We start from the raw sequence: 27,349 nt of genomic DNA, 5'->3' as shown, positions 1-27,349 counted from the left end.
CACCCTACCCTGTAGGTCTATTCACTTATCCCAGCCCCCACCCACCTCTACCACCCTTAGAATTCCCCCTATCACTCTCCTCTGGAGCCCTTACTTCTCTCCCACTCTCCCCAAGTCCCCCTGGCATTCCCCTTACTTCCCTCAGGCCCACCTGCATCTCCCTCTCTCTTGCAGCCAACTTCCCCTTTGCTGGTCTCTCTCTACCACTCCTCACTCTGCAGATGTTATTTTCCATGATCTGTCAGCCCCTGATGTCTGCCTTTAAAGAGCAAATGGGGGGAAGAGGAAGGAGTCGCTGCTCTTCCATGGTCAGCCAGGAGTTGTTCACCCACTGGCCTTCTGCAGAGCAGGAAGAGGAGGAGCCCGGGCAAGAAAGGAGTCACAGCTGTGGCCTCTGCCTGTCCAGCAGAGGGACAGAGTAGCCCCTACTGACAGGGGGACTAGCTGCAGCTATATCCTGCCTATTGCGCCTAACTAAACAGGAGAGAGTGATGGTGGCAAGAAGGGGAAAAGGGTGTGTGCTGAGCATGGTTACACAAAGCAGCCTCATTCTTTTTTCCTCAGCTTTGCCTTCTCTCTTTCCTCCCCTCCACAGACAGACAAAAATGGGGAGAGGGAAGAAGACAAAGTCATACGCACCCCTTCCTCCCACCTGAAAGTCAGAGGAGTTGCCCCTTATGACAATACCCAAGGAGATCAGCCTTGGAATTTTCAAAACTACGGTCCCCCAGTCAGCTGGTGTTGGTCTCCCTAATTCTAAGCATCACAGTTTCCACATCCAAAGGGAATTGAGTTACTTCAATAATCCCTGCATATGATGGATACCTGTTGCCTAATAGCAGAGCAGAAATACCTTATCAGCACCTGAACCAGTAGAAAAGCTTCAGAAGTACATGGAGAATAGCAATGATGTTATTTGCTATGCAACAAAAGGGCCAGTTGCTCCCTCACCGCAATTTTTCATAGGTCTATATGCTACACTATTCCTTCCACTGTATGTGCCCCCCCCCACGACTTTGCAGGATAAAATATAATCACGTATAGTGTTCTATATGATGACTCAACTTTGCCCTTCACACCCCTTCCCCCAAATTTTTCTGAAATGACACTTGTGGAGGAAGTGTCCTTACATAACCAATGGGTACAGAGTGGGTGTGTCCATGTGAGACTCTGGTTTGTCTGTGGAGCTATGAGGGCTGGACAGTACAGTGGCTCAATACCACAGAGGAGTCCAAGTCTTGCTATCTTTGTAAACAACATGTCTTTCATGGTATTCAAAGGAGAACAGGTTATGATGACAAACCAGACCGCATACATACCTTGCAACAGAGCAAGGAAAGGATTTTGCTCACTTGCTAGGAGCCTAACTGCAAAGGAGCAAAATCAGGAAAAATGAATGTCAGTGATTTAAAAATAATAATCAGTGTTTTCACAATAATTATCTAATAACTCCTCTGTGACTTACCTCTTTGTGATTAGGAGTTGCTAATCACAGTGCTGGCCAGTGAATGCCCTGAGTATAGGTGTAAGCAAAAGGTGGGGGTAGGACGGGATGGAAGGATATGAGTGCCCAGCAATGGGCAGGATTTTTTAAAATATTAATTCAGAATTTCCTGGTTGCTCAGGGCTGGACAGAAATACCTACTAGAGCTATACTAGCACATGTAAACAGACAATTTACATATGCTAATGAGGCATGGACATCCTCGTGGTGAACAGTGTAAAAGTAGGCTATTTTCAGACAATAACAGTGTGTCCAAACATGCAAGATGGTGGTAGCAGTATCTTCTGGTGCAGGCACAGGTGAGAAGGGAAATGGCAAAGAAAATAAGGGGGTTCAAGGAAAGCCCCACTACAGAATCCAGAAACGGACATCTTATTACAGAAATGACCGTACTCAAGATGGAGCTGCTACGTAAGCTCTCCAGAATCCCTTCTGCCAAGAATAAAAAGACTGTGGCTCAGATTGTAAACTGCATAAATGTTGGGTGGCAGAATGAGGAACAGTGGCATACTCGTGAGAGTGTTTAGCCACCACAGCCATGGAAACCGAAGCATCTCTGCATAATGTGTAGTTATTCCTGGGATAGGTATATTTCCTATTTTTTCAGGCTGTATATCTCCCCGTGGTCCATTCAGAGCTAGGTGTGTTATCTACTGTGCTCAGTACAGATAGGAAGTCTGCCCTGGCATAGAATTCCTGCATAATTTGGTTGCTCCCAAGTTATCAGGGCGCATAGTGGCTTGAGCACTCCAAGGGGGAGGGGTAGAGGCACAGTGGAGAAGATGGACACTCAAAGAGTAGCAGTTTCAGAAACTGTTCCAGATACTCAAAAGTTAATCCTTTGAATGCCCAAATCCCACTAAACCTCATGAGCACTAAAACTGCTGTCGTGCCTAGCCAAGCTTTTCAAAATATGTTAGCCTAAATAACTTACCAAGATCACACAGTAAGTCTGTAGCAGAGTCAACTTCCAGACCCCAGATCTGTCCGAATCCTGTCCAATGTTATAACTACAATGCCATTATTCAGTATTATGGGAGTTTTATCTTCATAAATACTGCAGGATTCATTTATTCTATTTAAAAATATATGTCTGTTACTAAAAATCTGTGGGCACATATAAAAAATTGAACATAATATAGGACTTCTGTAACTAATTGGGCCTTTTTCATCTTAACTAGCTTTTAAGAGCAGAAGGTGCAATCCTTCTAGAATGCCAAGAACCCTCACCCTCACAGACTTCAATAGGAATTGAGGGTGTCCAGGATCATGCTCAGAGAGAAAGGACAATTGAGATTAGAATCTGGACAATACTGTATAGTGACGAATCAATTATTGTACAAAAAGAACATGAGACCATTTAAAACAACCAAATCTTTTAATTAGAAAGCAACAAACATGCAAATAGCAGGTATAGAAATTTATTTGAACCAATGTTTTTGCTCTAATGAAAGTTATTTTTAAACATTGATCCAAGCTCCCACATTTGCAGGTTAAGGAAAATATTGCACTTTGCATCTTCTAGCACCCCTCAGACATGGCAAAACGTTTTAAAAACATTTTTGCTTATTTTACTTGCACACTCTCCCAAAGTCATGCACACAGTCGTTCAGAAACAAAACGTTGGGTTATCCAAAAGCAAAACCTTAAAATTGCACTAAAGCTCTGTAAGGAAAAATATAATTAATGTCTTATATAAATTCCGTAATGTCTAGGTGCTCGCACAGAAGAGCCAATTACTCTTCATCTTCATTTTCATTCTCTTGACCAGACCCTTCTGACCTGTCACCCTCCAACCGGTCTGTAAGACACAAGGAAGATTTAATAAGGATACATCTTTAAAAGTAAATTTTCAGCTAACATTTATGATACAATGCATCAACTGGCTACTACCCAAACCATAGTGCCTATGTATTATGCTGATGGAACCATCTGAAATGCATAAGGTAGACTGAGAGCACATACTAAATGGAAAAGTTGCAACAACAACACAAGAGAGCAGGGACAGTAAAAGCAAAGGACTAGAAATTGTGAGCACCAGTGTGATGAACTAGGCAGCAGCTCACTCATGGTCAGCACAGATGGTTTGAGCAGAGTTTTAAAAAACAGATGGGGAGTCAATGAAGTGTGCAGCCTGTTTGAGAGAGTTGGAACTGAGAGGGTATTTTAAAGAACAGTTGTAACCAGAAATATACATTGGTCAGAAAACTGGGGAAATTGCCGTCAGTCACTGTATGCATCAGAAAAGACATCTGTTGAGTAGCAGTTTAAAGAAAGAGGAAAATTAAATGGAGAAGCATGAGGGAGGGAGCATGACTGGCAACTCATACAGTGTGACTAGCCAATCACTTCTACAATAAAACAGTATTAGTGTCAGAAATATCATTACTGAAGTGTGGAGCAGTTCTTTCCTTGGAATAGAATACACCAAGGAGCAAATCAAAAATGGATAAATAAATATTTAGCATCTAAAACACACATCTAACTCTTAAAAAGGAGAGAAACAAACAGCATTTAAGGGTGGTATGTAAATCTCCCTATAAAATACTCAGCTTAAGTGACAATGCTAGACAAGATTTATGAATGGCATAAATAGTCTGTACAGAAGCTGCTCTGAAATCCTCCTACCTGCTCTTATATGATTCAACGATGCCAACATTCGTAACATGAAAGAAGCTGGAACAGTAATTGTGTTTCTGGTCTCTTCCAGCATTAATTCATTACGAGTTATAACCTGTAGTGATTTAAAAAAAAAATCACTAATCAAAGCATCACTAACTACAAACTACTCCTGATGCAATACAGTTTGTCCTTTATACAGAATACACTGTGTCCAAAAATGCTATACCAAGTTAAAAATGACAAAAGAGCAGACCCTAGCATGTATTATAAATTGTGTTGTAAGTGTACTGTATCATGAGAAAAGTCAGTCATAAGAGCCATTTTTTAATCCAGAGAGTATGGTAGTACTTATAACAAAATCATCGCTGTGCTGTCTGAATTCCTGACAGAGATTTAGTAGTACGGGAAATGAAGAAAAATAGCTTTCAAGATAAGATGTGAAGACCGAGAACTGATAATGTTGCAGAGGTCAATAACTGCAGAGAACAAAGCTCTCCCACCAACAATAGCTAAGAAGATGGGAAGGAAGAGAAATGATGTTCCCACTCCTACTCCCATGCTCCTGAAAACCTTTGGAGAAAATTTTAAGGACATGTAGAGTTACTGCACTACAAGTTCATTCACTGTAAATAGCTCTCTCCCCCTTCTCCAACTGACTCCTGTGTCTATAAAACCCAGCCGCCGCCTCTCTGCTCATAGTTTAGTTAATTCCTCCAAAGAAAAAAAATGCAATATAGCAAGTATGTTGAGCTCCTCTTTCACTCTCCCTCCCCACAACCATTTCTTGTCCACCTTTTCACCTTGCTCTGAATCTGACCTCCACCCTCATCCAGCTCCTGACCTTAGGGTACTCTCTCTGCTATTAATAAACCTTAACCCCATTTGTCTCTCCAGCTATTGCCCTATCTTTTTTATCCCCTTTGCCTCCTTAAATGCAGTATTTCCACTGGCTTCTCTCTCCCCCCCCCAACCCCCCAAAAACTCCTGGCAACCTATTTTCTCTTCTTTATACTGAAACTGCTTTTACTGAAGACACCAATGACCTACTCCTAGACAAGTCTAAGAATCCCTTCTCTAGTCTCATTTTCTATTCACCAACCACTTTGATGGTCAGTCACTCCCATCTCCTCTTCAACTCACTCATTCTTGGGCTTTCCTGACTCTGTCCTGGTTTTACTGCTACCTCCCCAACTGCACCTTCATCCCTCCTCCTCCCTCTGACACTGTCTCAGGATTCTGCCCCCTTATCTTTTTCTGCTGGGTGATCTCATCTGCTTTCATGGTTTCAGCTATTGTATCCATGTTGAAGTTTCCAAAGTGTCCTCCCTGACCTTTCCCCTTTCATACAGTCTTGGATTTCAGACATCTCATCTTGGATGCCCTCAACCAAATAAATTTACATGGTGAAAACTGAACTCCTCAGCTTTCCTCCTAAGCCCCCACCTGTCCCTCAGGGATATTAATTCAAAAATTGATATATTTGGCACAATAAACTTGTAAAAATCTACAACTGGCAGAAAATGTGTTTTCTGGTTGGACACAATATGCTTAAAATTATTTCTCCTTCACAAACAGACTTAATGCTAACCAAAACGCTGCAATTTTGGTGTTTAGCATGCTGCTTAAACATTGTTAAGTGATTATTAGGTGAGAAACAGAATACTTTTTACACATGATTTACCTTTATGTATGCTGTCAAGATTCCTTCCCCACTCTGAACTCTAGGGTACAGATGTGGGGACCTGCATGAAAACCTCCTAAGCTTATCTTTACCAGCTTAGGTTAAAACTTCCCCAAGGTACAAACTATTTTACCTTTTGCCCTTGGACTTTATCGCTGCCACCACCAAACGTCTAACAGGTATATAATTGGGAAAGAGCCCGTTTGGAAATGTCTTTCCCCCCAAAATCCTCCCAAACCTTACATCCCCTTTCCTGGGGAAGGTTTGATAAAAATCCTCACCAATTTGCATAGGTGAACACAGACCCAAACCCTTGGATCTTAAGAACAATGAAAAAACATTCAGATTCTTAAAAGAAGAATTTTAATAGAAGAAAAAGGAAAAAGAATCACCTCTGTAAAATTAGGATGGTAATTACCTTACAGGGTAATTAGATTCAAAACATAGAGAATCCCTCTAGGCAAAACCTTAAGTTACAAAAAGACACAAAAACAGGAATCTACATTCCATTCAGCAGAGCTTATTTTCTCAGCCATTTAAAGAAATCAGAATCTAATGCATATCTAGCTAGATTACTTACTAAGTTCTAAGACCCCATTCCTGTTCTGTCCCTGGCAAAAGCATCACACAGACAGAGAGAGAGGCTTTGTTTCTCCCTCCCCCCAGCTTTTGAAAGTATCTTGTCTCCTCATTGGTCATTTTGGTCAGGTGCCAGCGAGGTTATCCTAGCTTCTTAACCCTTTACAGGTGAAAGGGTTTCTCCTCTGGCCAGGAGGAATTTTAAAGGTGTTTACCCTTCCCTTTATATTTATGACATATGCTTATTATTATAATTTTTCTTTGTTCCCTCACTCTCTAAAGTAGGGGAGGGCAAACTACGGGCCGCGCCCGGTCTGTCAGACCTTTTAATTTGGCCCTCAAGCTCCCGCCAGGGAGTGGGGATGGGGGCTTGCCCCACTCTGTGCGTGCCGTGGCTCTGCATGGCTCCCAGAAACAGCAGCATCCCCCCATGCAGCTCCTACATGTAGGAGCAGCCAGGGGGCTCCGCATGCTGCCCTGATGCCAAGCGCCAGCTCAGAGCTCCCATACACTGGGAACTGTGGCCAATGGAAGCCACAGGGATGGCGCCTGTGGATGGGGCAGGGCGCAGAGCCACCTGGCCATGCCTCCGTATAGGAGCTAGAGGGGGGACATGCCGCTGCTTCCGGCAGCTGCTTGAGGTAAGCACTGCCCAGAGCCTGCACCCCAGACCTCCTCACGTGTGCCAACCTCCTGCCCCAGCCCTTATTCCCCTCCTGCCCTCCGAACCCCTCGGTCCCAGCCTGGAGCGCACACCAAACCCCTCATCTCCAGCCCCACCCAACAGCCTGCATCCCCATCCAAAGCCCTCACCCCCCACCCACACCCCAAAACCCCTCTGCCCCAGCCCAGAGCCCCCTCCCTCACACCCCAACCCTCTCCCCCATCCTGGAGCCCTCTCCTGCACCCTGAAACCCGCACTCCCAGCCCAGATCCTGTACCCCCTCTCACACCCCAACCCCCTGCCTCAGCCCAGAGTCCCCTTCCATACTCCACACCCCTCTGCTCCACCCCAGCCCACAGCCCCCTCCCGCACCCCAAATGCCTCATCCCTGGCCCCACCCGAGAGCCCTCACCTCCAGCCAGAGCCCTCACCCCCTCCCACATCCCAACCCCCTGCCCCAGTCCGGAGCCCTCTCCCCATCCCCCACACCCTTAACTCCTCATTTCTGGCCCCACCCCAGGGCCAGCATACCTCTCCCCTCCTGAACTGGAGCCCTCATCCCCTCCCGCACTCCAACCCCCAATTTCATGAGCATTCATGGCCCGCCATACAATTTCCATACCTAGATGTGCCCTCAGGCCAAAAAGTTTGTCCACCCCTGCTCTAAAGGGTACTTGGAACCAAATACTGCCTTCAAATGCACCTACTTCCTATTGCAATCAATGAGAGCTAATTAGAGCATACACTTTGGCATTTGGTGAAGTACACAGGAATGGCTCAGAGCTCAGGAGTGGCAGTATTTACTTTTGTGATGAGACATTACATTTATACAGAGAAGAAATTGACTATTTGACTCCTGCACAAAAAAGCAGTTATTTAAAAAGAGCATAAGAGACAAATATTTAACTCTGCCCTGTAGTGACACTATGAGGGGGAAAACATTGGAAAAAAAAAAACCCTCATGTCTTTAAAATCCATGTCATTAATCTGCAACCATAAGCACTAACATCCAGTAGTCATATCTATGGTCACAGCAGGGAATCACTACAAGGGAGAGTTAAGACTATTTGGGTGTCCTAAAAAAAGCTGGCATGCCTTAACATGTTTGAATTTTTTTATCTGGGTTTATAATTCTATTTTATAGCCTTAACTCTATAACACACAGTTTTGTGCTTGGGAATATTTAATAATGTTTTTAATTTCACTTGCCTCCAATATGTGTATATCACTTACTTTTTTAAACAGTCTCAGCCTCCTCCATTTCTGATTCCTACTATCTACCCTTGTAACTTTGATGGCTCCCCCTATCTCTCACTTGTCTTGTGTTCATAATTTCATACTTCCGCTATATCTGTACATTCCATTATTTCCTAATCTCTCAGGTTACGTGGGGTGTTTATGTACTGAAAGAAATGAAAGTTAATTGTTTTTAAGAACACCTTATTTTTAAAAACAGGATCTATTGCTGACTTGTTTTAAGTTAAAAAAATTCAGTTATTCAAGCTGTTTGCAGAGAAGACTTTGCTAGAAATGACAGCTGTGACGTAAAAAGAAGGAAAGGCTCTTACTTCATCAGCAAGTTTTCGGTTAAAAATCCTGGACTCTTCTAGCGGTGACCAGATTTTTATATCGTAATCAATACCTGACGAGGCAAGAACTAGAAAATCAAATTCAAAAGAGTATTAGAAGAGAGTTCTAAATTAAATGCCTTTTCTGAACATCTTAGTTGGAGTTTGTTGAAAGTGTTGCTGACATGCTTCATTACATACATGCACACACACTTCACTTCATTAGAAGTGCTCTCATTTTTCACCATCATAACATATGTAAGATCCCGTCCTGCAAACATGTACCCAGGAGTAGTCTCATTGAGTTATAATCCCTTTTTGCTGGATTTGAGCTATCGACTAAATATATGTCATGAAGAAAATAAATGCAAACCTTATATTCTCTCTTTTACACAGAATGTGCATAATTTAAAACTATAAAGTAAACAAGCACCTGCTACTATTATTATACTCTCCTCTGATGATCTGAAAAGATTTAACAGGAAAGGCTTTAAGACAAGTAGATCCATGTGCAATGATAGATGTGAACAAGCCTCAAATTAATTTGCACAGTGTATTTTATGTAGAAATTTGAAATCTTTGATGCACCTGTTCCAAAAACACTGGGCACATTTACAAATATTTTTAAAAGAACAAAACACCAAAATGCACTGGACTGTTCTGTCATCTGGGAGGGAGAATTAGGGCACTTTACACTGAGGGAGTAGTGTATCTTTAGGAGGCTTTCAGTAGATGTGGATGGAGGCTTGCTCAGAGCACTTGTCACTGCTGGGAGGGCTGACCCCTAATGTTCATTTTTCAAGCTGTAAGTGGAAGGAGGTCACACTGGATTAAAGAGTCAGGGAAGCTGTAGGTGTATTTTGGGAGAGCTTCTGATAGTGAGCCCTTACAGTGCACCACTAGTCACTAATTTTTGAATATTCCCAGAGGCCACTGGAAAATGAAAAATAATTAAAACTGTTCTGTCAATGTTTCATAAACTGAAAAATGGTTCAATTAGAATTATCAGCAAAGTTTCAGGTCATATCTAATTTTCCCCACGCTAGTCTGTCCATCCCCAGCATGAATATTTTTCAAAAAAAAAAAAAAAAAAAAGCCTAATTATACCTATTTAACTCACTCAGCAGAACTCCTATTAATCTAAATTCACCTTCCTCCCATGCTCTGCTCAAGACTCAAGTAGAACAAGCTGAGGCCAGATGCTAATACTGCTTCTCCTGTTACTGTATTAGATAGCTCGCACTATCTCACCAACGGCACAGGAACCACTCTTTCAAACTCATTATTTATGATGAAAGGAGGGGGGAAAGGAGGACTTTTCTTTATGGATCCTGACCCTTTTTGGATGCTATATATAACCATTTTCTTTCTGAGGAGTTGATGGGTATAATGGCCTCTGAGCCAAACCTCACTATTACAGACAAGGATAGCAGCAGCATGCTGAATTTTATACAACTGAGACGCAGCCCTCAGAATTCCTGGCAATTTACTAATGTGACCCTTGGTTAAGCAAGGTGTTGAAGACTCATCTATAAAGGTTCTTACTACAGGCTATAGGAACATGCATATTGCAGGTGGAGATGGTCTTACTTGGGTCAAATGGATGTGGCTGTAGACAATTCACCACGTGATTATCAGCTTCCAGCAGCATCAGATGCTCAGCAGTATGCCGATCCCAGATGAAGATATGGCCACAATCTGAACCGCTCATTACAAAGTTAGAACCCCAGAAATTGGCTTCCTTTATCTATAGTAAAAATAAATTGAATTACAAATATTTGTTATGATTTACATGGTTAGTCTAGAAATAACAGATGTGAAGTGTTAATTTTGTAAGCCATTTCTAGAAAGTATTTCCCACTTTCACAATAGTGCTGGCCCTAATTTAAGGATTTTCCAAATGCAAAGTCAATTTTTGAATTGACAACTCTATAAAGCCAGTGAATTAAATCCATGCCTCCTCTCTTTAGCAATTCTGATTAATCATCATCAAGATCAAGCGCTTTATCATTTTGTAACTGTTTGACCACAAGCATCAGATCCTCTAATGTCACCGGTCTGTTTTCTGCTCGATACATTTTTGGATTAAGTTGTAGTTTACATCTTGGTGGGGATCTGTTCACTAATTCACAAAAATGCTCACACTAAAACTTAAACTGTGCATCAAAAAGCCTGGCAGTATTCTCCATTTTTGTCCTTATCTGGTGGAAGATGCGAGTTAAGGACTTGCTCTGGAACAGGGTTTGAAATTACGCAAGGAGTGGCCCTTGTATTGGGGATATGCTTTTTGCTGTCCCTATGAAATACCCCCAAATTTGGCCTTGAAAAACTAAAGTTCACACATGCTTAGTAAAGACTGCTTAGATTTTAGCAGCTAAAATCTCAGAAGATTCTGTTTTTACTGAGCATGTGCCATTCTCTCTCAACTCCTAGTGTTCACTAGATTGTGCATGCACCATCCCATCCCCTCAAAGCAACTAAGAATGATCAAGTCCAGGACGACAGGGGCTTAGAAGGACTCTCACTGTAATAGCTGAGTAGCCTTGCTAAATTTCAGGTGTAAGTATAATTGTAGTACTGTGTAAGTGGTAACTGTATGCCTGTTTGCTTAACTAATTACTTTTTTCTTTTGAATAAAGTTTGGTTATATCATTCAAAAGTGTTGCCTACTGGTCGTCTACTAAATAGATTTTCTGCAACTGACCTATAGGCTTAAACCTGAAAACTAAATTGGGCTTTATTGCACCCTTATCTATAACAACATAATATTAATTGGGAACATTTCAAGTAAAGTTACATAAGGTTACACAGGTTTTAGAGTAGCAGCCGTGTTAGTCTGTATTCGCAAAAAGAAAAGGAGTACTTGTGGCACCTTAGAGACTAACAAATTTATTTGAGCATAAGCTTTCATGAGCTACAGCTAAATCGGATGCATTCAGTGGAAAATACAGTGGGGAGATTTATATACATAGAGAACATGAAACAATGGGTGTTACCATACATATTGTAACGAGAGTAATCACTTAAGGTGAGCTATTACCAGCAGGAGAGCTGGTGGGAAAAAGCTTTTGTAGTGATAATCAAGGTGGGCCATTTCCAGCAGTTGTTGGATCATATTAAAGAAGTTCTGTATTACAATCACAAATGAGTTTGATTCCCCAGAGTTCAAATTCCAGGGTATTACTAATGAAGAGATCTCTTGGTTTTTGGTGCTGTTTCTCTCCCTCTATGTGTGAAACTTGCAAGCTGCTAATTGTGTTAGTACATTCTAAGACAGAGTCTGTTCTCAAAGCAATTCACAGAGAGAGAGACTCAAAGCAATACTCTAACAACAGAAACAGCACCCAGAGACTCCCCGCCCTTTTGTTGTATTAACAATTGTGATTAAAATAGAGATAGAGGATGTATGTGGATGGATGCTTGGTGTGGATAATAACTGAATGATCAGGGAGGTGCCAGCCTAAGAATCCAGTGTCCATCGGCTGAAGAAGGAATCAAGTGGAAATAACCAGAGGACCCCCCCCGGAGGGCAGACTGGAATCCACCCAACAGCCTCAAGAATGGGAGAACCAAAGAACAAGATAACATCTTGGAGCCGTCAGGAATGTGCTATCTGCTGATTGATTCAGCAACAGCATGATGAAGCAATTCCCATAGACTGGCATAGGAAGAAATTCCTATAAAAATAGACTCTAAAAAGTGAGAACTTTGGGGTCTGATTCTGCAAACCAACTTCCAGGAGCATCAGATGAGCATCTGACAAGGCCCTGCTCCCTCCTCATGTCCAGGCCACCTGGCCAGTGGCTTGGCATGAGCAACTCTAAGGCTGGTAACTATGATAACAACCTTGCAGAACCTGTGTGTGTGTGTTTGTATGAATGAATGTGTGACTAAATATGAGATTGAATGGAATGTTATAACTATAACTAACTGCTTACTATGATTCTTTCTGTACTCACAATAAATGTGGTATTTTGCCTTTTTCCCTTTAATAAGATCCTGCTGGTTTTTATTTTATTGGTATAACACAGTTGACAAGAACGTCTGAGGAACAGTGCGGGGGCGGGGGGGGGTGAGTGGGGAATAAACATGGGTAAATAGTTTTACTTTGTGTAATGACCCATCCACTCCCAGTCTCTATTCAAGCCTAAGTTAATTGTATCCAGTTTGCAAATTAATTCCAATTCAGCAGTCTCTCAGAGTCTGTTTTTGAAGTTTTTTTGTTGAAGAATTGCAACTTTTAAGTCTCTAATTGAGTGACCAAAGAGACTGAAGTGTTCTCCGACTGGTTTTTGAATGTTCTAATTCTTGATATCTGATTTGTGTCCATTTATTCTTTTACGTAGAGACTGTCCCGAGTTTGACCAATGTACATGGCAGAGGGACACTGCTGGCACATGATGGCATATATCACATTGGTAGATGTGCAGGTGAACAAGCCTCTGATAGTGTGGCTGATGTGATTAGGCCCTGTGATGGTGTCCCCTGAAAAGATATGTGGACACAGTTGGCAACGGGCTTTGTTGCAAGGATAGGTTCCTGGGTTAGTGGTTTTGTTGTGTGGTATGTGGTTGCTGGTGAGTATTTGCTTCAGGTTGGGGGGCTGTCTGTAAGCGAGGACTGGCCTATCTCCCAGAATCTGTGAGAGTGATGGGTCGTCCTTCAGGATAGGTTGTAGATCCTTGATGATGCGTTGGAGAGGTTTTAGTTGGGGGCTGAAGGTGATGGCTAGTGGTGTTCTGTTATTTTCTTTGTTGGGCCTGTCCTGTAGTTGGTGACATGTTCAGACCCGATGGGGGAACAGAATCTTGTACCTGTGGGAATAATCCGTCCAAGCCCTTTAGAAACCTGATGGTGAAGGGGTTGTAAAAAAGAAATCCATTATCTACCGAGGGATGAAAAGCAGAGACAGCTGCCAGATGTGCTGTGGGAAGGAAGGAAAAGGGGGACTGCTAGAGTTCCTTAACTGGCTCCATAATGACTTACTTAATCAGCAGAGCCACTCTGGAAGGTGCCACTAAAGCCAGAATATTCAACAGTGTTTGAGATTTTTCATGGACCTTTTCTGCTTGAAGATCCAGAACAGAACCCCTTCTCAGTAGATCTTGGTGAGCCCTGTAATACTCTGGTGGTGGTGAGTCACTTACTGGCTCTGGTGATGAGGAAGAGGATCCACAAGGATGCTGAGGTAACACCTGCTCCGTGTCTTGCAGTTGGGGAGCTGCCTGAGTGACTTCTAGCTGCTCAATCACAGTACCAGGTTCTGAGAACGTTGCCTGCTGATGCTCTTGGTGCACCTTCACGGAAACAGACTGATATGGGTGAGAGAAAGTCCTAGCAGGAGGAAGACACCCTATGGTGTCCAAAAAGACCACTGACATGGCTCTTGGATGCAACTTTGACCAGGCCATTGCCCCCTTAGGAGGAGGCCACTGCTGAGACTGATGCAAGATCCATGGCCCTCAAGTCTCTGACAGAGGATCTACACCATACCTAGATTGGGACACAAAAGACTGCACCTCCAAATCAGAGGAATATGACCCTGAGTCCTCTGATAATAGGGGAGCAGAGCCCTTTGGAACCAGAGATAAGTAGCCAGAGGCTAGGGATGACAGTACCAGGTGTATTATCGCTGGCTTACCTCTCGATTGCACCAGCTTCTGAGGCTGTAGAAAGTAATGGTACTACATGGTCCTAAAGAGGCAAAGTGGGAAACACAGGCACTTGTACTGGTTGAAAGCCTTTCCGTACCACCACCACCACCAGGGACTCTGGTACTGAGAGATTAAGCGTTCTCTTGTGGATGCATATGCCTCTGGTGTCATTGGTACAGATTCCTTTCCTTGGTATCTTTCGATGGATACTTCAGGGGTTGGCCTCGACAGACTTGGCACAGGTTCCAGAGTCGATGATCCACTCTTCTTAGATGAGGACTTCTCTAGAGATCCTCAGACCCGCTCCCAGAGCCATGGCCTCCAGCTGACTTCAGTACCAACGATCTAGCCGAACAGGGTACCGAGCCTTTGGTGAGCTTCTCTCCCCACTTTGGTCTGATGATAGAGAGCAAGATGCCATAGACATCTCTGGTGGGGCACGCCATACCAAAGCTGCAGTACTCCGAGCCCGTTCCGAACATGGCAGCTCCGATGGTGGATGAAGTGCTGCCTCCATATGGAGATGTTTGAGCCTGGATACTCTATCCTCAGACTGGGGCTTAAATCCCTTACAGATGTGACACCTGTCACTAATGTGGGACTTACCCAAGTATTATAAGCAGCTGGGGTGCAAGTCGCTGACCAGCATTGCCTTGCTACACAGCTAACAGGACTTAAACCCCAGAGAGCAAGGCATGGCTCCTATACTGGAATTTGGTCAAAAAAGACCTAAAAACTGAAAATTAATACTAACATTTATCTATACTACACTTAACTTACTACTAACTTCTAAGAAAAAAACAGGCTATATACAAGGAGTGAAGGAAGAACTTGCTACAAGCAAGACTCAAAGTGCTTCAACAACAGTCACTGGTGGGGAGAAGGAACTGAATGGGGTCAGAGGTGGCTCCGCCTTCTTAAACCTGAATGCAATGACATGCAACAGCAGAGATTGCCTGAGCCACCACACCAGGTACTGCTGAGTGAAAAGAACATGTCTGACAATTGTGTACAGGGCATGCACACCCCTACAGCGGAATGGACATGAGCAATTACTCAAAGAAGAACCTAGGAAACCTGATTCATTGTCATGCAGGCTTAGACTACAAGCACATTATGGAGTGTCTCATGAGAAATGTACATAACTTCTCTAAAATGCCAAATTTTGTGGTTACAGATCTAATGTACAATTAAAAATATCTTAAATGTATTACACAATCCCTTTTTAGCAAGCATATCAATGTAACAACTAAACTATTTCAGCCTAAAATATCAACTCTGCAGTTCTTAAAGCAGTATTTCTGTACCATTGTCCTGGAGTTCCGATGACCCTTATACACCATCTTTATTAAAGGTCGTCTAATATTCAGGGTTTCCAATTCTTCCATCTCTTTCCTTTCTTTTCTTCTTCTGAAGAGTTCCTGAATGCGAGCAACAGCAGATCGTCTAGGAATCACAAAGAGAACACCACTGAAAGACCATCATACAGAGACATAGTCTGCATAGACAGAGCTTTTCGAAATAGCGTACTAGGGCAACTACAAAGCAGTACCAAATAGCTTTAATCAGCCTACTTAAACTCAACCTTTCTCCCCAAATTTGGCACAGATACCAACACTATTACAATTATTTGAAGTTACAGATTGTGAGCTTTTCCATATTGGTTTAGAACAGGAAGAACATGCAACACAGTGAAATGTCAAGGGTCATGTTATTTTCTTCATTCTCTTTAAAACATACAAACTCTAGAGGCAGGCAAAATTCACATGTAACTTTACTTTGCAATAGAATATTTTCAAAATCCTGTAGAACTTCTCCCATCCCCTGTGCTAGCAAACGTGTTAAAGGGTGAATATATATATAAAAATGGTTAATATAAAGGTTAGCTATTATTAAAGACCTAGTTTAACCTTTAATTGTTTTCTTTCACCTTTATTACATTTTAATAGGACCTTCATTTCTCATTATTTCCTACTTTAGGGTGAAGATCCTTTGTCTGACAGTTTCTTGTCAATGTTTTTGCTATGATGAGAATGAGCAATAAGAAATGTTTAATAGTACTGATTGGGAAACGGAGAAGAGCTAGTTCTGAAGGCTAGAAAAAAAACAATTGTGGTGGGAAGCTGCCCCTAATGCAGCAGCAGACCCACACAAAAAGGCTTCCTGAAGTGACAGGAGAAAGCAGCTAGGTTAAACACCCTAGTTTGTGGCTGCTGGACTCCAGGAAGCTACAGCTTTGGTGATGCTATAGAAATTCTGGTTGCTTGAGTTCTTCCATCTGGTTCATCTTCCTGTCCCCTGGCTGCACCTTTGCAGCTTCCCCTCAGCTCCAGCTATGGTCACACTTTTACCTCCGAGATTTGCTCACAGCACTCACTTTCTCCTCCATATGGCTGCTGCCATCCTGCTCAATGCCCTGAGTGGAACTAGAGTATGATGGTCGAAGTGGAACAGCAGTCACAGTAGGAAGTGGGTGGAGGTGCTGATTGCTGGTGGAATGTAATGGATGAAATTGGCCAGGGCAGGAATTCTTGATAGGCAACAGAACCATAGGGAAGGAAACCGCCACCACCTGACTAGTAACTTCCAGTAGGCCAGAAATGATGAAGTGTCATATTTTAGTCACTACCTCTTCACACTGTTCCATAACATGTGTCTGTTGCAGAAGGAAGTAGCTGTCTCTCCCACCTCTAGAGCTACTTCCATACTTCATACCAGAGTCAGCTCTTCCTGCCCTTCCCAATTAGTCATCTCCGCTCCCAGTTCAGTCTATAGATTTCCTTCTCAGTCTTGCCATAGAAGAAAGATGGAGAGAAAATGTTGCTGGAGGAAGCATTGGATCCTAAAAGCTGAAAGTAACGCTAAGTGGGCATAAGAGAAAATTTAATCTACTATAAAAAGTGTCGTCGTCGTCATCGTCCCCCTACCCCCAGAGAAAAAAAGCTCACCAGTTAGACTGGTCTTTTATTGTTAAAAAGAATAAAGAAAAATTTTAACCACATTTGATAGAAGTTAGAGAGGAAAGAATTGATGGGATCACCCAGTCCATCTAACAATGGACTATTCCTGATGATACATTTCCTAGTGATTTGTCTACTGTAGTTTTAAAAGTCCCAGGAGATGGAGGCTTCCACCAATTTTTTTTGGGAGACTTTTCTGGAGTACAATAAATTTTGCTATTGGGTGATTTTTCCTGGAAGCCAAGCTAAGTCTTCCCTTTTATAGTTATATCCCATTACTTATTATGTGTCCCCGTCTCGCCGTGTATCACACTAAATAATCCTATCCGCTCTTTAGTGTTTACACCCTTCAAGTATTTGTAGATATATAACACTACTCTTACATTTATTGAATATTTGGATTACTCCCAAGAGATTAACAACATTCTGCTCATTTGTCATCTTCTATACAGAAAGGGAAACTATGGAGAGTTATGCATTCCACACTTATGCAAAGTATTTCTGGAACCATAACTAGAGCTATGTGCTCCAGCTATATGTCAATACAAATATACACACATGATTTGTGTACAGCATGACAAAGCTCTGTCCTTGCCTCCGTGGGTCCCACATTTCCTGGCGGATTTTACTAGCCTCAGAGGCTCACTGTGACCCTGCACGTAACCCTTCTTTCTCTAGAGACAAGGGTCACAGTCTACTAAGCCATTTTCATCATAAGCCAGCGAGGGAGGTGAGGAGACGTTATCCTTCCTTGCGTAGTCTCTGTGATCTCCCAGTCTCAGTGATTAATCGGGGGCAAAGGTCGGGGGGGGGGAGCTCGGGCGCACCCTCTACTCCGGGCTCCAGCCCAGGGACCCTAATAGTATCAACTATGGTAGCTGACCTTTTAGAAACATTACATGTACAATTCCCTGGGCTATTCCCCCACTTCCTCAAGCTCTACTTCACCCTTACCTCAGAGCCTCCTTCCTTGTGCCTGATATGGTGTGTACTACTCAGCCTCTCCAACAGCACAACTTCCTCCCACAGCTCCTGACATGCACACCCACCTGACTGACTGGGAGGCTTTTAACTAGTTTCAGCCAGCCCCCGATTGGCTTCAGGTGTCCCAATCAACCTAGCTGTCTTCCCTGCTTTCTGGAAGGATCTTAATTGGCTCAGGTGTCTTAATTGACCTGGAGCAGCTGCCATTTCACTTATCCTGGTACCAGGGATTAGTTTAGCCTGGAGCTAATATATCTATCTCCCACTACTTTTCTATAGCCATGTGGCCTTGCCCCGTCACAACAGATACACATTTGAAAAGATCAGCTTTGCGATCACAGAGAAATGAACAAAAAGCATCATGACACACCGAACCCCATAGTCATCATAGTAATATGGTTATGGCATAATTATGATGCATTTTGTACAAGATGAGTCATGTGAGATATCATTGGAAAAGTTATGATTTGCTGAACATGATTATCCTATTTGTATACATGTATCATTTTTGTATCTGAAATTATAAATACTATGTATCTGTACTTCAAATGCAGTTACACCTGGGTGACACCCACTAGACAAGATGCTTTCAGTCTAGATAGCTGGCTGGGAAGGGCCTATTCAGGGCAATGAGCCATTAGTGAAAACAATGCGCCTTAATAAAAGCTTATCTCCCACCTAGTAAGCCTTCCTGAGAATACTCCAGACATCCTGTAAGTAATATCTGCTATGACTCTACAAGGACATGTGACCAGGCCACATGATTCTGGACTCCATCTTGGGATGTCTATTTTTCCATAAACCCGTCTGGGAACCAAGTTTTGAAACAAAGGGTTCCTGCCATATGCTAAAGCTATATAAGGTAGGGAATGACATCATCTGTGCTTCTTCACTCCCCACACAAGAAGACTCCTGCGAACACCTTAGGAACAAAGACTGAACTGGGGGGAAGTGCTGGACCAAGGCTAAAGGGATTTCTAGCCTGTGTCTGAAGATCTGAAGAACCCAAGCTGTAAAGCTAATGCAGCTTCTGCCTTAAGAATCTACAAGTCTGCCTGTACCATCAGTTAGATTGGATATGAATAGCAGATTCTCACTCTAGTATATTAAGCTTAGTTTGTGTATTGTTTATATGCTGGGTAATCTGCTTTAATCTGTTTGCTATCCCTTATAATCACTTAAAATTAGTGCTGTCAAGCGATTAAAAAAACTAATCATTATTAATCACACTGTTAAACAATAATAGAATACTATTTATATAGATAGTTTTGGATGTTTTCCACATTTTCAAATATATTGATTTCACTTACAACACAGAATACAAAGTGTACAGTGCTCACTTTATATTTATTTTTATTATAAATATTTGCACTGTAAAAATACAAGAAATAGTATTTCTCCATTCACTTAATACAAGTACTGTAGTGCAATCTCTTTATCATGAAAGTTGAACTTACAAATGTAAAATTATGTACAAAAAATAACTGCATTCAAAAATAAAAGACTGCAAAACTTTATGTACTAGTCCACTCAGTCCTACTTCTTGTTCAGGCAATCATTCAGACAAACAAGTTTTTTTACATTCGCAAGAGACAATGCTGTCTGCTTCTTGTTTACAATATCACCTGAAAGTGAGAACAGACGTTCGTGTGGCACTGTTGTAGCCGGCGTTGCAAGATATTTATGTGCTAGATGTGCTAAATATTCATATGTCCCTTCATGCTTTGTCCACCATTCCAGAGGACATGCTTCCATGCTGATGATGGGTTCTGCTCGATAACGATCCAAAGCAGTGCAGACCTATGCATGTTCATTTTCGTCATCATGAGTCAGATGCCACCAGCAGAAGGCTGATTTTCTTTTTTGGGGGCTTGAGTTCTGTAGTTTCCGCACCAGAGTGTTGCTCTTTTAAGACTTCTGAAAGCATGCTCCACACCCCGTGTCTCAGATTTTGGAAGGCACTTCAGATTCTTAAATCTTGAGTCGAGTGCTGTAGCTATCTTTAGAAATCTCACATTGGTACCTTCTTTGAGTTTTGTCAAATCTGCAGTGAAAGTGTTCTTAAAACAAATAATATGCTGGGTCATCATCCAAGACTGCTATAACATGAAATATATGGCAGAATGCGGCTAAAACACAGAGCAGGAGAAATACAATTCTCCCCCCAGGAGTTCAGTCACAAATTTAATTAACACATTTTGTTTTAATGAGCATCATCAGCATGGAAGCATGTCCTCTGGAATGGTGGCCAAAGCATGAAGGGGCATATGAATTTTTAGCATATCTGGCACGTAAATACCTTGCAATGCCGGCTACAAAAGTGCTATGCAAACGCCTGTTCTCACTGATGACATTGTACATAAGAAGCGGGCAGCATTATCTCCTGTAAATGTAAATAAACTTGTTTGGCTGAACAAGAAGTAGGACTGAGTGGACTTGTAGGCTCTAAAGTTTTACATTGTTTTATTTTTGAGTGCAGTTATGTAACAAAAAAATCTACATTTGTAAGTTATGCTTTCACAATAAAGAGATTGCACTATGGTACTTGTATAAGGTGAATTGAAAAATACGATTTCTTTTGTTTATCATTTTTACAGTGCAAATATTTGTAATAAAAATAATATAAAGTGAGTACTGTACACTTTGTATTCTGTATTGTAATTGAAATAAATATATTTGAAAATGTAGAAAAACATCCAAAATATTTAATAAATTTCAGTTGGTATTCTATTAACAGTGCGATAAAAACTGTGATTAATCACAATAAATTGTTAATTGCAATTAATTTTGTTGAGTTAATTGCGTGAGTTAACTGTGATTAATCGACAGCCCTACTTAAAATCTATTTTTTGTAGTTAATAAATGTATTTTATGTTTTAATCCAAACCAGTGAGCTTTGACTGGAGTGCTTGGGGAAAATCTCTGCTTGATTACCACAAATGTGCATTGTTCTCTTAGAATCATAGAATATCAGGGTTGGAAGGGACCTCAGGAGGTCATCTAGTCCAACCCCCTGCTCAAAAGCAGGACCCATACCCAATTAAATCATCCCAGCTAGGGCTTTGTCAAGCCTGACCTTAAAAACTTCTAAGGAAGGAGATTCCACCACCTCCCTAGGCAACGCATTCCAGTGTTTCACCACCCTCCTAGTGAAAAAGTTTTTCCTAATATCCAACCTAAACCTCCCCCACTGCAACTTGAGACCATTACTCCTTGTCCTGTCCTCTTCCACCACTGAGAATAGTCTAGAACCATCCTCTCCGGAACTACCTCTCAGGTAGTTGAAAGCAGCTATCAAATCCCCCCTCATTCTTCTCTTCTGCAGACTAAACAGTCCCAGTTCCCTCAGCCTCTCCTCATAACTCATGTGTTCCAGACCCCTAATCATTTTTGTTGCCCTTCGCTGGACTCTCTCCAATTTATCCACATCCTTCTTGTAGTGTGGGGCCCAAAACTGGACACAGTACTCCAGATGAGGCCTCACCAATGTCGAATAGAGGGGGACGATCACGTCCCTCGATCTGCTCACTATGCCCCTACTTATACATCCCAAAATGCCATTGGCCTTCTTGGCAACAAGGGCACACTGCTGGCTCATATCCAGCTTCTCATCCACTGTCACCCCTAGGTCCTTTTCCGCAGAACTGCTGCCTAGCCATTCGGTCCCTAGTCTGTAGCTGTGCATTGGATTCTTCCGTCCTAAGTGCAGGACCCTGCACTTATCCTTATTGAACCTCATCAGATTTCTTTTGGCCCAATCCTCCAATTTGTCTAGGTCCCTCTGTATCCTATCCCTGCCCTCCAGCGTATCTACCACTCCTCCCAGTTTAGTATCATCCGCAAATTTGCTGAGAGTGCAATCCACACCATCCTCCAGATCATTTATGAAGATATTGAACAAAACCGGCCCCAGGACCGAACCCTGGGGCACTCCACTTGACATCAGCTGCCAACTAGACATGGAGCCATTGATCACTACCCGTTGAGCCCGACAATCTAGCCAACTTTCTACCCACCTTATAGTGCATTGAGGGAGAGGTGGACCAGGTATTAAACTTATATACTGACCCAGATTTGACCAGGGCAGGATGGTACTGCCCTGGGGTTGTAGGCTGGGAAGCTGTGGATACAGAGCCTGCATGTAACTGCATCTGGGTGTGTCCCTACCTGTGTGAATGCTAGTGAAAGTACAGGCTGGAGGGCTTTGCAGCTTGTCACAGCAGCAGTGTGACAGGGAGCCCAGGCTGGTGGGTCAGAGGGCTCAGTGGTACCCCAGTTCCAGGTTGCACACACAGAACACCAGGTTGCCTCCCATTCTAGTACTAACCAGGCAAAAAAGCAGTTTAGCTTTGGAAAGAAAAGAGATCTATTCAACACATTAGGGCCTTTTGTTTTCAAGTGTGTACTGCTATCCTTTCAACTGCCACTTATTGGGACTTCTATCAGTTCCAGGAGGTGCTTGTACATCTCTGGTCTTATACCATTAGCTTAATTTTTTTTAAACCACTGAGTGGGGGATCAGCTGATTAGTTAAAAGGTTATCATTGCAGATAAAGTGCTAAATCTGGGTTACCCCTAGTAAGATAGTCTAGTCCTTCAAAGGAATAAAAACTTGCTGAGTACAACTAAAAAAGTCTTGGGGCTCTTGCTAGTCTTATTACTACTCTTGGTCACACAGATTGCCACAGATACAAGAATCACCTTTGCACCTTGGCACACCCAGGATGCTTCCACTCACGCCTCTCAGATGAGGACCTAGCCACTGTGATACACATATTATCAATCACACTTATGCCTTCCAAACACCAATTTAGATTCACCTCTGAAGTTAAGTCCTGGTTCTAAGTGAAAAGGCACTAACTGACTGTAATTTAGCTATCTCTGAAATGGGGCCATTTGGAGAGTAAGGCTAATACAACTACACTTCACAGGGAGGTTCTGGCTATCAGGCTTTGGGAACAAAGTATTCTTGATGTTGAGACCCTGGCTACAGAACTCCTTGCCAGACAAGACCAGACTGGGCCCTAGCCTAATATTGCTTCAGATGCATGGGGAGAACACACCTTTTTGATAAAGCCTCCCCCAGAATTGCTGCTCTGTGCACAGATTTTTAAATTAAAACAAAACAGTTACACATCTCTGTCCTGGAAGTACAAAAAGAGCAGCATATTTTCGTTCTGGGCTTTTGTTCATTTTTAATTTCAGATACAATGGTAACAGTTATGATATAAAAATATAAATGTTAGATAGCAATCTGAAAATTTGATGTAGGCTCACACATACACAAAGCCAGAAGAGAAAGTAAGATGCTGTGCAATTTTTTTAATGTTCCAAATTTTGATCTTTGCTGAGCTTGAACAATTGTTTTTTAAAAAATTGCACACTTCACCGAACATGAGAAGTAGGGCTGTTGCCAACCCTCCAGAACTGTCCTGGAGTCTCCAGGAACTAAAGATTCATCTTTAAAGATTATGTGATGAAATCTCCAGCAAGACGTCCAATCAAAACTGGCAACTCTACTGAGAAGTCAGGAAGTAATCTGTGATACATACTCTGGTACAGCGCTTTTCTGGTGACCTCACCAGTTGCTGCCAAATATAAATTATTTATTTGTATTTTAGAAGTAAATTTCTAGTCCTTATGATTGTGAAGAAATCTGAATGTAACCCTAAGTAATGCTGTCTTACTGAAACTGCCGGTAACAATACCTTTAAAAGGTTTTGTTCACAATACAGAAAGTTATGCTGCAGAATGCAATTACACAATGATTTGGTCCTGTACACAGAGAGAGACTGAACTATGTTTTGACTATGTCTCCATACCATGCTAAAGCCTTTATTTTAGGATAATTCAGGGATGCTCTTTGGTCTCAACTACATTACAAAATCAAAACCAATGTTCTATTCATGTTGAGTGCTACCTTGATATATCATCCCATAATAAAGTAGGTTTGTGTTGCGTATATGGGACAGGACCCAAGAAGGCGTGTAGTGCCTCAGTCATCTCAATGGCATGTTAAATTTTCATCAGATTTCAAAGGTAAAGTATCGTTGTCATACATTTCAATTCTGATTATTTTAGCAGAAGTATCCAAGTAGTCTTGGATAGGGACAGCACTTTTTTCCTAGACTGACTCCAGCAGAGCCAAATTTGAATCTTGAAAACAAATGGTCATAAAAGGAATTTTTTCCTAGTTATGTTATTCAAAAACAGCTTAGACTTTCTACAAAGTTCCCATACAATTCACTTTTAGGCTAACATTTGGAAGCAGAAATTTAAGCCCAAAAAGTAGTTTTTCGAGATTGAACTGCTACTGAAAAGAATGGTTTGAATGGAGTGGCCATCACACCTTTCCCGGAAGTAGCGCCAGTCACAAACGGAATCTGTATGTCTAGAAAGCAAATGAATAATATTATAGGTAAAATGCTATCAAGGTGAAACAAAAATGTCCATTATGTAACTGAAAATATCAACAAATAAGACACCTGGACACTGAACTGGTTATCTCCCAGTGTAATAATGGATTAAGACAACAGAAGATGCAGCCTGATTTTAAGGCTTTAGCAAATCATGCACTTTTAATTACATCACACACAAAATCATCAAAAGGAATTGACTGCACATCAACCAACTCATGGAGTATGGTTATGTGAAAGACTCAAAGCTTGGAGTACTTGCACATAAAAAAGGTGCAATTTCAGAATTGAATGTTTCTTCCATATCGTCATAAAGGTTTTAGTGGTTCAAAAAAGCGTGGACAGTCAAGAAACCTGATTCCTATTATCTCTGCCACTGTTTTGCTGTGACTAAGTTGCTGCATCTGAAGGGTAGGGATACTAATCTATTTCACAGGGACATTGTGTGGTTTCTTTTATTAGGTGTTTTAAGATCCTTGAATGGAAGATGCTAGTCAAGTTCCAAGTATTATTACCCTGGACTTTATACTGAAGCACAATAATTGAACACAGCTTTTTTTTTGGTATCCCCAACCAATATGCATAAAAACATTGTATTAATCGCAAAAGAACTTGTGTGCTCAAACCTCATCACGTGTATGCACTTGAAAGCACTCATTCTGCACCACCCTCCAGCTGAAAATATTATCAAAAGCGATTGTATTATGCTGTCCTTTCAAACCCCAAAATATGGGTTTAACTATTCTAATTAGGCCCAAGAATGAATGACCTATCTAGGTATTTATCACTGTAGTATAAAAGCATTAGGATTTTTCCATTAAATGTAAATCTGAAGAAAAAAACTGAACAAGAGGATGATACAGTTTATCTACAGCCAAGTCTAACAGCTGCCTCAGGAGAAATTCTACAGCCACTAAAAAAAAAACCCCAAAAAAACTGTGGAGAAAGAAAAAGTGAAACCTAAATCCATAGAACATTCATTTTTTTTTAAACTTATGGGGGAGGGAGAATGAGTCTTCATCTAAAATCTACTAAGATTTCCATCCAGAAAATTCTGTGTTTATGTTCCTACAATGAATTTTGCATAATTGGGTACCCAATACATTTGGTCCAGTGTAATATTTTACATACTGCTCCTTAAAAGTTTTTTTGGTCACAGATCTGAGTTCAGCCGTCACTTTGGATTCATATTATTGAGGACTTTTGGTTATCTAGAAAGGCATAAATCTCAAAACAGCTAAATTTATTACTAAAGGATGCAGAAATGATTACTGGACCTGCTTTAAAAGAAGGAAAACAGATTATAACTGTGCCCATCAAAAACATACTCAATTTAAAAGCCTCTTGAATATACAGATTGTGCACAGAAAAGCTGCTGCTGTATCTGACATACATTGATTCCATTGACATGGTTACTTCATTAATATTGTAAAAGGAAGTACACTTTACAGAGCTCTTTCCTACAATGCCAATGAAATTCTCAACTCTTACCCTGGTGAGCTTTATTTATCCTGAGAGAATCTAAACTGAGCACCAAAATATTCTGTTCTCTTTTTCTTTGCTAAGAAGTGTACCTGCCTCCTCTTCCTCTCCTCTTTTGAATTAAACCCTTCTCTCCCTCCCCATAACACTCTCCTACCTCCCCAAGCTGCAGCATAATTCCACTGCCGTCCCAGTACTTAGACAAGTAAAGCCCTGTTTTCATGGGTGCAAGCAGACTCCATGAATTTCATTATTTTGCAGCTGTGGAATTTGCTTCAGAATTTTGCCCTGAAATCTAAGTTTTGATTTAAAAAAAATGTTTTCTAGGTTTCAAATAGTTTCTAAAAGAGCCTCTATGCGAAGAGTACCTTCCAATTATGAACTTTCCAATGCAGTGACACATTCCTATTTGTTAAGACAGCTCTGATGTGTGAACTGCCCCAATCATTTTAACTGGATGTTAACTTTGAATCCTAACACCACATTAAGGGCTGGTCTATGCTACAGAGTTAGGTTGACCTAAGGCAGCTTATGTCGACCTAACTCTGTAAGCGTCCACACTAAAATGTCAGTCCCACTAATGTAAGTCACCAACAACACTGACTTAACTCCACCTCCAGAAGAGGCATAACACTTAAGTTGATGTAGTTAGGTCAACGCAGTGTCCGTGAAGACACTGTGTTGCTTACATCAGATTGCATTATTCATTTTCATATTTAATTCTATACATTTACCTCAAGCTGACACAGAACTTGCAGTCTGTAACACTGGGGTGCTATAGAACTCCAAGAACAGTGGCTTTTACCATGGAATGTGGTTCCATCTTTCCACAGATTACCAAAAAAAAGCCCTTGAATACAGACCTTTAGCTAACTGCACGAGAGTAGTAGCTAAAACTGAAATATAAAGGCAATGGAAAGACAGGGACACACTATTTTCCTTTAGATATTCATATTTTTGGACCCACTTACACATTGTGTGCGACTGTATGCAGGGACCTTAATATAAGAAATGCAGATACTCTTTCTAGGGTAGTCATATAAATTAACCCCTTCAGACGTGTATCCTGCAACTGGTCATTCATGAAACTATAAAAATATTGTGTCATTTTAAATTAATTCCTTCCATTTGTTAACTTAATCTCCATCTATTATATTTGGCACTAACTCACACAATTGCTTCTCTCCCTGAAGGCCTACTGCCAAACTTAGTTGTCAAAACCCTTAAGTCTTCCT

At 41.6% G+C, this 27,349-nt stretch overlaps 1 protein-coding gene across 2 annotated transcripts in view; it reads right to left on the bottom strand.

Annotated features, from left to right (window-relative positions):
• Positions 1–2,863: 2,863 nt before the first annotated feature.
• DCAF6 (DDB1 and CUL4 associated factor 6) overlaps positions 2,864–27,349 on the bottom strand; it is a 158,076-nt gene continuing 133,590 nt past the window's right edge. For both annotated transcript variants that reach the window (XM_084648852.1, XM_084648853.1), the window contains 5 exons: positions 15,580–15,718; positions 10,209–10,365; positions 8,619–8,707; positions 4,133–4,238; positions 2,864–3,305 (listed from right to left, as the gene is read on the bottom strand). In XM_084648852.1, coding sequence (XP_084504978.1) covers positions 3,241–3,305; positions 4,133–4,238; positions 8,619–8,707; positions 10,209–10,365; positions 15,580–15,718 — 556 coding nt within the window. In that variant the 3' untranslated portion in view covers positions 2,864–3,240. The remainder of the gene's footprint in view (positions 3,306–4,132; positions 4,239–8,618; positions 8,708–10,208; positions 10,366–15,579; positions 15,719–27,349) is intronic.

The sequence above is a fragment of the Lepidochelys olivacea genome, assembly GCF_965140295.1.
Source record: "Lepidochelys olivacea isolate rLepOli2 genome assembly, chromosome: 1".
In the NCBI taxonomy this organism is placed as follows: domain Eukaryota; kingdom Metazoa; phylum Chordata; order Testudines; family Cheloniidae; genus Lepidochelys; species Lepidochelys olivacea.
Note: the sequence above shows the minus strand (reverse complement) of the source record. Positions and strands in the feature narration are given on the sequence as shown.